We start from the raw sequence: 14,698 nt of genomic DNA on the forward strand, positions 1-14,698 counted from the left end.
CTGTCATTCTTTGCTTTATGTGTTCTGGGTTTTTCTCGCTTTCTTGGAAATGTGGAAAAGTTAAGTTTTTCTTTAGTCAATTTTCTTGGAAACCAAACAAGCCCTTTGTTGGATTTATTTACCTGCTTTAGTCAATTTGTCTTTTGGGTGCTTTGGGCGCACCAATTGGTATCTAGTATGTGTACTATTGTATATTTTTTTCCTTACAGACTTCTGATCTTTCTGCCTTTTTTGTGATCTTCACTACTGATGTTCTTTCGACTGTTTTATGTTTTCCTGTCGCCACTACCATGCTTTGTGTGTTCTCATGCTTTAGATGTTTCCTTTATCTTCCTTCTTATACTTTGCCCTTTTTTACCGTTAAGTCGCAGTGATAGTCTCTTCCAGTGATCAGCAGCTTAGCAAGAAGCTTTTTTTTTTTTTTTTTCCAGTCCAATCCTTAAAAAGAAAGCTACCCTTTTCCTTTGTTTTTGGAATAATTAAATTCTAATTGTGAAATAGTAGATTTGGAATTAAGAAAAAAAAACATTGTAAAACTAAATGGATTAAGTTATAGATTTTCAAATAAGAGAAATCAGTTATTCTGATTTATAGTAAATGAAAATTTAGTAATATAATTTATCTTATATATTTGAAAGATGTACTTACATTATATAACTAAATTCTACATCAAACTAGCAATAGAAAAGATATCTCTCTAGAGAAAAAAATCATATAGGCATTCTTATGCAAATTTTTGCTATATATTTAGTTATTTTCTATATAATTAATCTCACATAATTTTTTGTATTCATTTTATAGAATCTAGCTATGAATTTATTTTTTGTATGCATTTTCAACAACTAACCTGTTAATTGAATTTAATTCATAAAATTAAATTCATGTGTTTTAAAGTTTTTTTATTATTCAATTTATAAAAAATATATAAAAATAAATTAGAGAGGAGGCTCTCTGATTTGCTACAATAATCTCTCTAAAATTAATGTTAAAAATAATATTTAAAAATTACTCGCATATTAACACAAACTATTTTCTCTCTCTCTCATGCTTCTCTTTCTTTCCTCCTAAAACTATTAGCAACACAATATCTTTTCTTTCTCTACTTGGCATCAATTCTTATCAAGATAATCTTGTTCCCCATGATGTGTGTTATTAATCTTTCCTTTTATTTTTTTTTTCTTTCTTTATTCTTTTAAGGTTTTTGCTAGAATCTTTCATCTCTTTTTTTAGATTGCTATTTCAAACTCAATTTTATGGTTAAGTATTTTATTCCAAATATAAAAATTATAATAAATTATTATTTGAATTCAATTCAGTATATATGTAATTTAGTTATAAATAAGGTATACAAAGATATCCATCATATCCATCGTAATTAACAACTAACAAACATACTGAAACAACATTCCTTTTTACTATTAAAAAAAACTTAATTCATGCTCTCACAAAAACTATTCCTTAATTGTGTGATTTTGCCCAATTTCTTTTTATTTTTGTCCCTATTTTTTGTAATAATATCATTTTGATAAAATACAATTTTTTTTTTCAATTTCATCATTTAAAATTATGTTTTCATGTTTATGCTCTTAAATATATTTTGATATATTTTCTCTCACTTTCCTGATATATCATTAAACATTAAGATATTAAATTAGTCATGTTTTAATCCTAAAATTTATTTTGTAAATATTTTAATATTTAGAAATAAAAAGAAGAGAGAAAAAGTTTACCAGAAAGTTGAGAACTGAGAAACACTCAGATAGTTAGATTACAATAATAAATAACTTTAATTTTAATGTTTAAGGATTCATATTTAAAAGAGAAATTCAATAAAGATGGTTTTTACCTTTAATGTGTTAGGAAAATATAGATTAGATATAAAAAAAAAAATTTTGAATTTGATTTAAAGCTGATTTTTTTAAACCCAATTAAAATGTGTTTCCTGTTAAACATTGAGTTTTAGAGGTTAATACGATGTTTTTTATTCATATTTTGGGGTGAAACGATGGTAGACAAATGGGTTTCTAAATTCAAAAAACTGGTCACTAGCTAGAGACAAGTCCAATGGGTAGAAATTTGACCAAAAGATAACATGTCATCTATAATTTTTTTTTAAAAAGAAAACAAGTGGCCCATGTGTATCTCCTAGTTAATTTTTTTTTTTTTAAAAAAAAAAAAAAAACAATAGCATTTAGGCTTGGTCTAGCTTTGATCGTGTGGACCTGGCCTTCGTAGGCCTAGAGCACTTAACCTCTCACTTTTTTATTCAGTTGTTGAATATTTTTTTTTCAGAATAAAATGCTTTTTAATTAAGATTATTACGATGAAATTTTAAAAAATCAACCAATTATACCTCTTCTTTCAAATAAAATTTGAGCTTTTTATAGTAATATGATCAATTTATTTGCAAAAAATTGCTCATGAATATATATTAAATGAAAAAAAATATTATATTTTTTATATATTAGTTTTACATAATTTTCTAAAATTAATATGGTTTTATTTATTTATAGTATTGTGTCAAAATTACCATGACATGCATTCTTTTTTGTTTTTGGATTGAAATTTGCTTTTCATGGGATGCTAAGTTTTAATTTGAAAATAATTATTCTAATTAAAAAAATTATTTTCGAAATAAAAAAAACATGAATATGGAAGCATGATTTTAGCTGGAAAAGTTTTTTTTTTTCCCTCATTCATTTAAATTCTTGCAAATGTTTATTTGATTGTGTTAGGTTTTCATATAGAAAATCAAGCTACTTGTAAAAAGAAAATCTGCTTTCATCACAACAAAAAAAATTACTTTGATAAAAAAGGAAATTTTGACTAAAAAAGTTTAATTTTTTTTTTTTATTATTATATAATTAAATAAAAAAAATAGATTTTGAAGATCGTTTAGTGATGGCAAGGGTACATGGATTTTACTGTAAATTTTGGCTAAAAGACGTTTTGATTTTTTTGTACCCGGCTTTGCTATGCCTATACGTCAAGATTAGGTCCCTAAAGTTTTCCCAAGAGTTCAAATTCATTCCTAAATTTTCCAAACTTTACATTTTTTGTCCTTGTAGTTTTTGGTTTTCATAGTCTGGTCTCTAAACTTTATTTTCCTGACATTTAATCCTTAAACTTCCTTTTCCTTTCATTTCATTGTCATCCTTTTACAGATTTCAGACCCAAATCTCCTTTGTACTTTTTTTTTTTTGTTAAAAAAAACCATTTTACATGACTCCTGTACTAACGATCATGACTCTTGTACTCATTTAAGGTATTTGGCATTATGCATGCTTTTCTTTACTTTATTCAACCGAATCAGTGTCCTCCTTCGCCTGCACCATGCCACTGCCACCGGCAAACAAAAGTCAGTGAAACAGATGGGTCCTAGGGGTAGGTGCAATACTTTTGTAATGGGTCTGTCTGCATTTTACATGTTGAATTTAACTAGTTGCATCATAAGGCAAGGTCAACTAGTTGCATCATAAGGCAAGGTTTGTGCACCATCAGACATTCTTTGGACCAATTTATTACTTAATATTCTGCTCGCTTGTAATTAATATAAATTGGCAACCCTACAGATTGCAGGGCCATCAATATTCATCGAAATATCTTTCCACGTATCTACACAAATTAAGCTCACCGACAAATGGCCCCAAGCTTTCTTGATGGAAACTCACTGTTCAATTTCGTTGTCGGAGATGGGAATGGCGTCAAGGGCATGGTGGATTCTGGTCTATCAGAGGTGCCGGAGCAATATGTGCAGCCACCAGAAGAAAGAATAGACAAGCTTACTGCTATCGCACATGACAACCGGCCAATTGATTTGTCAAAGCTAGGCGGACCCGACCATGACCAAATAGTGGAGGAAATTGCTAGGGCTGCGGAGACTCTTGGGTTCTTCCAAGTGATGAATCATGGTGTGCCTGTGGAGCTGCTCGAGTCACTTAAGGATGCTGCAAACAATTTCTTCGGCCAACCTCCTGAAAAGAAGGCTGTCTACCGTAAAGGTGTGAGCCCTAGCCCATCGGTGACGTACGGTACAAGTTTTGTGCCTGATAAAGAGAAGGCCTTAGAGTGGAAGGACTACATTAGCATGCGTTATACTACTGATGCTGAAGCTCTTGAATATTGGCCTCAGGAATGCAAGTGAGTGCTCTTTGACTAAATTCGATAGCTTTCTTTTTTCTGTTTGTCAGTAATTAATTTTGAAAATTTGTTTTTGTTAAAAATAATTCTTTTAAAATGTTTTTTAAATTATTTTAATGTGCTAGTATCAAAAATAATTTTTTAAAAATAAAAAATTTTATTTTGATGCATTTCTAAATGAAAATTAAATCGTCATCGCTACCACAACTTCAAATAGACTCTAAGAGATAGTTTAGTGTCGCAATTTTAACTTATTATAATTTTTTGTATTTTTAAATTGTTTGATTTGTTAAATATTAAAAATAAATTTTAAAATATAAAAAATATTATTTAAATAAAAAATATTTTAAAAAAATAATGTCATATTAGAACATAAGATCTACCCGGCATCCAGGAGACTTGAAAAAAATTATTTCTAAGCCTGTTTGGTCAAGGACAGCTTGTGTATGGAGTTCATGTGAACCCCACTTATAAAGAAGTCCAAAAGCATTAGCCATAGTCCCCACTGCTACCACAGCTACAGGTACATATTAAACCTACCCTCGACTCCGAACACTCCCTTAGACTTGCATTTTTTAATCAAAAGTATTCAACGTACTAAAACTGAAGACCAACTGTTATCCATGGCTGACCAGCAATAATAAAACACTTGCACTTGGAATATCTCGGGGAAAAGCACTAAAAATAAAGATATTTTTAGTGTTTTCTAATTAACATCTAGTGGACACTAAGAGCCCGTTTGGCTACAAGGTAGAGGTTGTGTTTTTTTCACAAACGCACTGGCTCAATGGTTAAATAAAAAAAGTTATTTACTGTGCATAGGGTCCCTCAATTTATTGCGTTCGAGACGTAGGAAAATAAAAAGCAATAAATTGTTGCGCAAGCTATTGTTCAGTGAACAGTGGAGCATGCCTCCATTGTTCACTAAACAATTTTTTTTTTTTTGAAACAGTGGAGGCATGCCTTCACTGTTCGCTGAATTTTTTTTTTTTTTTTTACCAGTGTAGTCAATTAATTTCACTTGTACTGTTCACGTGAAATAATAATTTTTTTTAAAAAAATTAGTTTAAGGTAAATTTACTCTTAGTGTAATCTTAATTTTATTCTTGATAATATTTTATCTAATTTTGTAGTTTTTGTCGGATGAATTTTGTACGTAATGGAATTGTAGATAGTTTTTTGTTAAAGTAATTTTTTTAAGTGTGATTTATTTCATGATGTAATAGCAATAGTTAAATCTATAAAATTTAAATTAAAAACCATCAATATTAATATATATTTTTTAAAATTATTTTATAACCTCAATTTCAAAAGCATTCTTAATCAAATACATTAAAACTACTTTTTTTAACTTCAATTTCAACCACAAGTTTTAATCAAACATCTATTTTTTCAAATCAACCTCAACTAAAAGTATTTTTTATAAAATAATTTTTTTCAAACCACAACCACAACAGCTACCACAATACCAAACAAGCTCTAAATATTTATTAATCTTCATGCTATGGCGTATTAGAATGTAATAACTGCGTTTTCATTCTAATGGGATGGACAAAACTTGTCTGATGGTAAATATTTGTACTGTTGTTAGGGATGTGGCGCTGGAGTACCTGAGGACATCAATAAAGATGGTGAGGAAAGTTCTGGAAATTCTGATCGGGAAGCTTGGAGTGACTTTGGATGATTCAAAGATTGATGGCCTGATTGGTTTAAAGCTGGTTAACATGAACTTTTATCCGACATGTCCTAATCCAGAGCTTACTGTTGGTGTGGGGCGCCACTCAGACATGGGCATACTTACTGTATTATTGCAAGATGACATTGGTGGTTTATATGTTAAAACGGAGGAAGAGATGGATGGCAAGAGAAAGGGAGATTGGTTGGAGATCCCTCCGGTCCCTGGTGCTTTGGTCATCAATGTTGGTGACACCTTACAGGTTTGATAATACTCAAAATTAATTAAAATTGTCTGAGGAGTTCGATAAATGTGATTATAACTTAAGTCTTTCAAAAAACAAACCTCATATTAATAATTCCAGCAAATGACATGTTTCTATTAGATACTGAGCAATGGAAGATACAAAAGTTCTGAGCATAGAGTGCGTACTACAAGAACCAAGTCAAGAGTGTCCATCCCAATCTTCACGGTCCCAAAACCAACGGAGAGGATTGGACCATTGCCTCAAGTAGTGGAGAGAGATGGAGTTGCTCGTTACCGGGAGTTCATCTTCGAAGAATACATGAACAACTTCTTCAGCAATGCACATGATGGAAAGAAGTCTCTTGATTTTGCAAAGAATATATAGCCTGCTTGATGCAATAACTTCTTTTTATATATAATGTATGCCTGTGTGCTAATATGTTCTCTTAAGCTCTTGTCATTTGTCATGGTTTTTGTTTGTGCCTAGCTTGCTAAAGCTGCTCTCCTTGTAATAAAACCCTTCCTTTCCTCTAGTATATCTCGAATAAAGTTTATGAAATAATCTTGATTTGATCGAGTTAATTACAATTTGCATTCCGTATTTTCAAAACTTGCCCTTCCTCGTCAGCCTTCTTATAGGGTTCATCATGAGCTTCCAATCTTTCGTAAACGAAAGGAATGTGAGACCTGTGATATGCCAAGTAATCGACACTTTAGCCAACTGCATTTCCACCACTAACAATCAAATGTAACTTTGGCAACCGTAATATTGTACAGAAATAAGGCAAGAATAATAAAAGGAAAACAAAAGACCTGAACTCGAGAAGACCTCATCTGTGTCCTAAAACAGTGTAAAATAAATGCAGCATGGACTTGCATTTGGATGCACATCAAGCAAGTTCTCCAGAAGTCTTTCACCGACAAACCAATCAACTAGTAGGCCAGATTTATTGGGACAGCAACAAGAGCAGGGAAAATTCCTGGTCATGTCTTAGAAAATATCAATACAATCCAACTACAACTAAACTTTCAGCTAGCCCCGCTCTCAAACCGACAATTGTCTGAACTGTGCTTAGACCATTGTGGAAGAAAACCGATTCGAAAAGAAAAAACTGGCAACGCAAGACCTGTATCCTGCAAACATCTGAGTGCAAGAAATATAAAGGACTCAATCTCTACTATCAAAAGTTGTTCTTGAACAGATCTCCTGTATCTTGGCAAGACCAGCCCTAAGAGCACAGTCATAACCATGCTTCTTAGAAGAGGCGTCTGTTGACTAAATATGTTTAGTCAAAGTCTCTTTTGGTTCTCCTAGGAGTTCTTATCTGGATGAGTTGTTCTGTTTTCCTTATTTATCTTCTAGTCTCTTTTGTACGTGTGTTAATTTAGTGAATGAGTGCCAGTTCATCTCCTACTGTAATTTTTTTGTTTTATAATTTTTGTAATGTTTTGATGAAAATAGGTATTTTAATATTAAATTTGTATATTTACAATACAAAAATATAAACCAATATTAATTAAAATGAATAGAAAAAATGCAATAAAATCATAAATTTTTAAAAATATTTTTTTGAATTTTTTTTGGACTGAACCGGACAATGAACACTGTTCATTCATAATAGTGGAAGAGCTGGGGATGACGAAGGAGAAGAAGATGACCTAGCAGTGGCGGCGGTGATGGTGTTAACGGTGGCAGGCTGTGGCGATGTTGAGGAAGAATGGCGCGACGGACAGGGGATTCCAGACGGCAGGTCCTTTTCTTTTCTTCTTTCTGTTTTTTTTTTTTTTGCGTGTGTGTTTCTTCTTCTCCCCATTTCTGTCTCCTGCTTCTCTGTTTCTTCTTCTTTTTTTTTGTTTTTGTTGACGGTGGCTCAAGGTGGGGGCGAAGAAGAGCACTGGTGGTGGTTCGTGAAGGGCGTTGCTAGTTCTAGGTTGCTGGGCGGTGATTCTCGGTAGTTCTGTTGGTAAAAACAGTGGTTCTTCTTTCTCTGTGTTGTCCTCTGTTTCCACCCTTCATCCTTCTCTCTCGCTCTTCTATTCTCTGTTTCATTCTTGTCCTTTATTCTATCTATTTTTTTTTTGTCTCCTTTTGTTCCTGCTTATTTCCCTATCTATTTGTCTCTGTTTTCAAAATAATCTATGTTCCTCTCTCAAACTATCCCCTGCTTTCTTTTCTCTATTTTGTTCTCCTCTCCAAAAATCTCTCAATTCATTCCCCAAAATTTTTCCGTCGCCCCCGGTTCATTCTCCTCCCTTTCTATTTATAAGCAGGAGGAGAGGGACCGCCCGTGATGCAGGGGGAGCAGGGCGACCTTACCTCTACAGGGTAAGGTGGTTGCCCATTTGTAGGGCATGGTGCCCCTCTCTTTTATTTATCATGTTGGCAGGGTATGTGGGGGGGGGGGGGGGGGGGGGGGGAGAAAATGAATTCAAAAACTCTTCTTCCCCTGCTACATGTAAAGGGGAAGAAGAAGGAGAAAAGTGTTGTTCAAAACAGTACCATGTATTTTTATTTTTTCAACAGTGCATGAAAAAGAATATGAATTTAAAAATAATTTAAAAATTGGTTATGACATCTTATATAAGTTAGAGCTGGAAATTAACTTCGATTAATATATTTAGTTCCTTCATCAAAAATCAAATCCAATTGCCATTGAGTTGAAAATTAGAGAGATATGTGGCATTTTATGACCAGTCAAAAGTTAAAATGATGCCCAATAGGAAACCATCGTCTATTTATATAGTGGTAACTAGAGCTGATTTTGGATAAACAGACTAACGCTGTCACAAAATTAAAATGTCAAGGATTCAACTGTCCTTTTGAAACTATAAATTTGTATTTATCATAAATCAGAAGTACATGAATCTCCAAGTTTCATTAGTCCTAAATTATAAAGTTTTATTATTTTTAAAAATATTATACCATGAATCTATAGTATGAGATTTTATAAATTTTAGAATTTTTTTTTTTTTTACTTTGGAGTTTAAACCTCACAAACCTATATAAGTATTAAAAAATAATATAAATTATATATTAGAACCTCACGTGACAACTTAATCAATTAAGTTAAAATGATTCTTTAATATGGAATTAGATCTTAATGACCAAGCAGTCAAGAGTTCAAATCTCATTATTTTTATTTATTTAATAAAAATTAAGCATAAGGTAATTATGGTTATGTATAAATTTTAAGTTTAAAGAGCTTTCACATGAAAAAAGATGTTAAAAAAATAATATAAATCATATTTTGAAATCTTAACTGACACTTTAAACTATTTGATTGAGATGATTATTTGATATATATTAGTGTGTTTGAAAATATGGTAGTGATTGCTTTTCAAAGTGCTTTTCATTTCAAAACACATCAGAATATATATATATATATATATATATATATATATATATATATCAAAAAAATATCAAAATATCAAAAAAATATTAATTTAAAATAAAATAAAAATTATTCATTTTTAAAATATTTTTAAAACGAAATACAAACACATCCATATGTGTGTGTGTGTATAGCAGTGTAATACTTTCATTCGCTTGGCATTCCAACTAAGAGATTAAATTTTAGAATGAAAGTGGAAAAACGAAAATTTGATAGGAATAAAAGAATTTTTTATATTATTATTTTTAGAGAAACGTAAGTATAACCGAAAGAAAATAAAACATTGAACATGTCTTAATATATATATATATATTATTTTTTTTTATAACCCGGGGTGTCCGGGCCAGCTTACGAGCACCAAGACTAATTATTTCTTCATTAAAGCTGAATTGTTCCTTGGCTTGTTCAGCAAATTAAATCCTTCTTGACTTGGGAATAATCGAGCCAATCAATTGTTAATTTACTACAATTTGCTCTCAGGTTTAATTTTCAAACAATTTGAGACTTTTATGACAGTACTGGTTGAATTTAAATCAGTCTTGTATGTTTTCTTATTCTTCTAGAGACAATCACCATCATAGATTTTTATGTTATAACAAATTTGAAAAATCAATATCTTCGAATTTTATTTAAACAGTTATTAAAATAGTTAGAAATAATGTGCGCCATCTCATTTTTCATCATGTTACAGGTTTGGATTCGTACTTCTATAACTCCCTCATAGTGTTTTTTTTTTTATTGAGAAGTGTAATATTACAGTTGTTTTTTAAAGTGTTTTTTATTTAAAAATATATTACAATAATCTAAAAACATAAAAAAAAATTAATTTGAAGCAAATAAAAAATAAATACTTTTAAAACACAAAAAAAAGCAGGTAAAAGCAAAGAGTTGATTTTTTTTTGTAAGTTCTAGGTGTTTGTTCCTTATGTTTTATGTTGTTTCTTCATTATATTTTGCTAGTTTCTATTTCCTTGATGGACAGCTTCTTCTTTAATGTATTTGACTTCATAAAAAAAACGAAAAAGAAAGAAGAAGATAGAACAATAAAAGAGTGACGGTACGGTGGCCATCTTCGCAAGGCATTGACCTGAAAACTCTTGTTTTTCCGCTCCACGCAAACGCATGGCCAATTTCTGTGTCCTCATTCACAAGGCAATACAGATTTAATTTGTTTTATAATTCGAGAATCACATTACAATATATAGCTATATATTTGCTTATATGAGTATTTTCACCAAACCCAAATATTCTCATTTCATAACAGGATTGAGTTTTCACAAAAATATTCAAGTTTCAATGTGGTCATTATGCTTGTGTGATTATACCTTTGATATAATGAAATAATCTATAGACTTGTTAATATTGATATAAAAAAAAACTTGTGCAAATTACCATTTCTCATGAAAATTAAAAAAAAAAATAACTAACTACTTGTCTGCAATCTCAATATTTAGAGCCTTATTGACGCTGTATGCAGTGAAAGGATAGTATGATTTCTTACACCTCTGAACTTATGAAGATTTACATAAATGTAGTCATGGAATTCTGAATTTTTATGATCAAAGTATTGATGGAGAAAGATAATTACAAGGTCGGTTCAAATAGAAAAATCGGTAGCCCCAAGTAAGCCCTGGGTGAATAAAATAAAATACAATCTTAGAATCATTGCCAATCCTTAAATATTAAAGCACTTTCCTAACAAAAAAAGAAAACTGATTAAGATTTGAATCACTTGACAAGACCATCTTCAATGTAAGAATAATCATTTAGTACTCATGACATGAGATTCACACTTTACCGCTTAACAATCAATACATTACTTAATTTGTACAAAATTCATATAAAAATAAATCATTTTCAAATATTAATTATTATATAGGGATGAACCGTCCAACAATTTGAAGCCAATGGCGGAAACAAACAAAGTCTGAAAGTCAATGCTGTGTTTTTTAGCTCAATTTGTGAGGCCCCGCGTAATCACGATGAGCATCGATGCAGAACCGAAGTCTCAAAGTCAACATTCTCCTGGTCCAAATGCTCTAGATTGAAAAGTTCTAACTTTTCCAACTAATGAAATATTAGATGCCAACACCTGTATATATAATAATTAATATTTGAGAGAGAGAGAGCCTTTTTTTTAGAGAGAGAGAGAGAGAGAGCCTTTTTTTTTTTCTTTGACTATTTTCCACCGTGTGGCTGCCAGTAAAATTTGATCTATATTATGAAGACTACGAGGACAAGTTAGAGAAGGAAAAATGCACGCAAAACCCAGCTCACCATGCAACGGATGGAGATAATTAAGCGTGAATGGTGTCAGAATCAATTTAATTAAAATAATTAGGTAAGTGAGGTTTTAAAATATTATTTATATTATTTTTTAATATATATTTTTAAAAATATATATAAATTTATATTATCTTGTATTTAATTTTAATTTATCAAATAAATAAAAATAATAAGATTCAAACTCATGACTATTTGATTATTAATGTTTTTGATATCATATTAAAAAACCAAATCAATCAACAACTTATATTATTAAATAAAATTTTTGCACTTGAGGTCGTGGTTTAGTGAAGAAAGGGATTTGTTCTCTTTTTCTGTACTCGGGTTCGATTTTCTTTGTGCATATACGTCATCCCTGCGATGTTTTACATGCTCACTAGGCTTATAGGATGTTCAATGGGCCCAAAGATTAGTCGTGGTGCATATAAGCTGGCCTGGACACCCTAGATTATAAAATAAAATATTATTTGTATTATTTAAAAAAAAAAAAAAAAAACATCGTAACAAAATCTACAGCAAGATAATCATTGTTTCTGTCGTGGTTTAATTAATTGTAATTGGCATAGAAGCTAAGCTGGGCCCTTCAGATCTGAAATCATCAAACCGACAACGCTTTACAAAACCAAAAATGTTCCATATATATAAAATGGCATCTACTGGTACAGAAAGGAATTTACTGCCTAGAGCATGGATGTCTTTGTTCGGATGATTAAAACCCTTTCACCAAACTGTTTTCTGGTGTTTAATTTAATGTCATATATGGCTTACAAAAAGACAAGAATGTTTCACTCCCCAAGTTGGAGATGGGACTTGGTACTTAACTGAACATTTTCTGAATCTATATACACCCCATTAATGCTATCCAAAAGAAATTTATCATAAACTATTTCTTTTGAAAGTGTAACGTCTCTTTAACACCGTGATTATAACCTAAAATCGAGCCATAGGCAGCGCAGAATCTTGAAGTTGTCTCTCATCCTTGCTAAAAAGTATAACACTTTATCTTGCATGGTATTTGACTTTTCATACCGACTAGGATTGTCTCTAATACCCATTATATCGAGCTTCTAGCTTTAGGAAGAGACTTAGCGTGCAACTTAACAATATTTGAGGTCGCATGTGCGACATTAAGTTGAAATGCGTTGTTCTAGAGAGAGAGAGAGAGAGAATGCACGGCAATGGAGGAATATGATATCATATATTTAGTTAGCACTATGAATGGAGACAATTAATAAAATAAATGAATGGTCTTTTCTATCTCTCCAGACCTGTAATTAACAATTCGTCTAATTTTGAATGGATTTTGCTCTCATTAGTTCTTGATATATCTTGTTAGTCGTCAAACTACTTAATAAATTAGTCAATCATTCGTATATTATCCAAGCTAGGGGTTTGATGAAAAATAATATCTAGATTGTTAAAAAGAACATTCAACAATATCATAATTAAACATGGCATAATATTTTAAATTTGAAAAATCTCTTTACCCTCTCTTTCTTTGATTAGCTCAAGTTTTGAATTCAATCATGTGGGAGCAAGTTCCAACATAACATTGTCAACTATATAGGTCTAAAAAGATAAAATAAATAAAAAGAAGAAAAAGATCAAGTTAACCCCCGATCAAATTGTCAAAATTAAAATCCAAGTTATGAATTCCGCTAGATTTAATTTTTTTATTTTATTGTATGATAAAAAATACAAAAATAGATTCACAATCAACTCAATATTGATAATAAAATTAAAAAAAAAAAGCACATGAAATGATACAATTAAAAAAAAAATAAAAAAAGAGTAAAAAAAGAAACCAAAATGCCACTAAAAACAATCATGGGTCTAACATCAAAAACCGATTCGCATACCTTGGCATATAATTTTGGTTTTTTCTTTTCTTTTCTTTTAATAAGTGGCGCAAACATATTACCCGTTACATTTGAAAAGAAAAAAAATAAGTGTGAAAGACAAAATATTTTTCTCCTTGTAATTCATAAATTAATGTTTGCATGATTTCACCATGAATCAGTTTCATAGTCAAGATTTGCGCGTATGAGAACTTCTAGAAATACTTCCATTTCAATATGTATGCAAAAGATGAATATTCATTTATTCAAAACATCATTGAAAGAAGAAAGGAATATAATAGAGCTGTTCCTTTTATTTTCAATGTCCCACGCAATTAAGTAATTTATTTATTCTAGTAGTTTTCACAATAGTAAGCTCTTACACGACATCTACAGCCAGAAAGATTTTCTTGTACGACAAAAAAAATTGAGACAGTTTTGTATATATTGTTCTGTTTTTTTTACTTGATCACCCCCTTTACAGTTCATATATATCTAAATAGGGGCATCAAATATTTATACCAAATATATATATATATAAAGAAAACCATTTTACTTTCTGTCACAGAAATTAAGGTTGGTACATGTAAGAGAAAAAAAAGGGTGTTATTTATTTTTTGTAATAAGAAGTAAATTACATGTGCTCCTGAAACCCCAAATATAGTAGTACTAGTAGTTGTGCTGCTGTTAATTACCAGAATTCTCACCCAAATCCTTTAAATGAGGAGTGGGTAAATTCTAGATAATCATGCAACAAGCAGGTAAATTCTAGAGAAGAGCAATTCTTATGGGTCATGGGAAATTAATATTTACTTGCACAAAATAAGTAATATTATTGTAGATTTTATAAAGTAAAATAAGTATGAAAAAGTACAAAGTTAATTGAATACTCAGTCCATAGTAAGAGAATATGTATTCATTCATGCATGTAATAGGTTATTTCACGTTTGTTTACAAGAGATGGATAGACTACCCATCATAATATGACTTAACTAATCTTTTAAAATAAGTATCATTTCAAATAGTAGATTAATTCAACATAAATACACGGCACTTTTTATATGTTTTGACTTGAATAGGCTAAAATAATGTTAAAAATATTAGAGAGAACATGATAAACA

At 30.6% G+C, this 14,698-nt stretch overlaps 1 protein-coding gene across 1 annotated transcript; it reads left to right on the forward strand.

Annotated features, from left to right (window-relative positions):
• Positions 1-3,594: 3,594 nt before the first annotated feature.
• LOC118054079 (scopoletin 8-hydroxylase) lies at positions 3,595-6,611 on the forward strand. The gene is made up of 3 exons (XM_035065523.2): positions 3,595-4,140; positions 5,732-6,077; positions 6,201-6,611. The coding sequence occupies exons 1-3, from the start codon at positions 3,641-3,643 to the stop codon at positions 6,444-6,446; spliced, it is 1,092 nt and encodes a 363-aa protein (XP_034921414.1). The 5' UTR covers positions 3,595-3,640; the 3' UTR covers positions 6,447-6,611.
• The last annotated feature ends 8,087 nt before the right edge of the window (positions 6,612-14,698 follow it).

The sequence above is a fragment of the Populus alba genome, chromosome 5 (genome assembly GCF_005239225.2).
Source record: "Populus alba chromosome 5, ASM523922v2, whole genome shotgun sequence".
NCBI classification, from domain to species: domain Eukaryota; kingdom Viridiplantae; phylum Streptophyta; class Magnoliopsida; order Malpighiales; family Salicaceae; genus Populus; species Populus alba.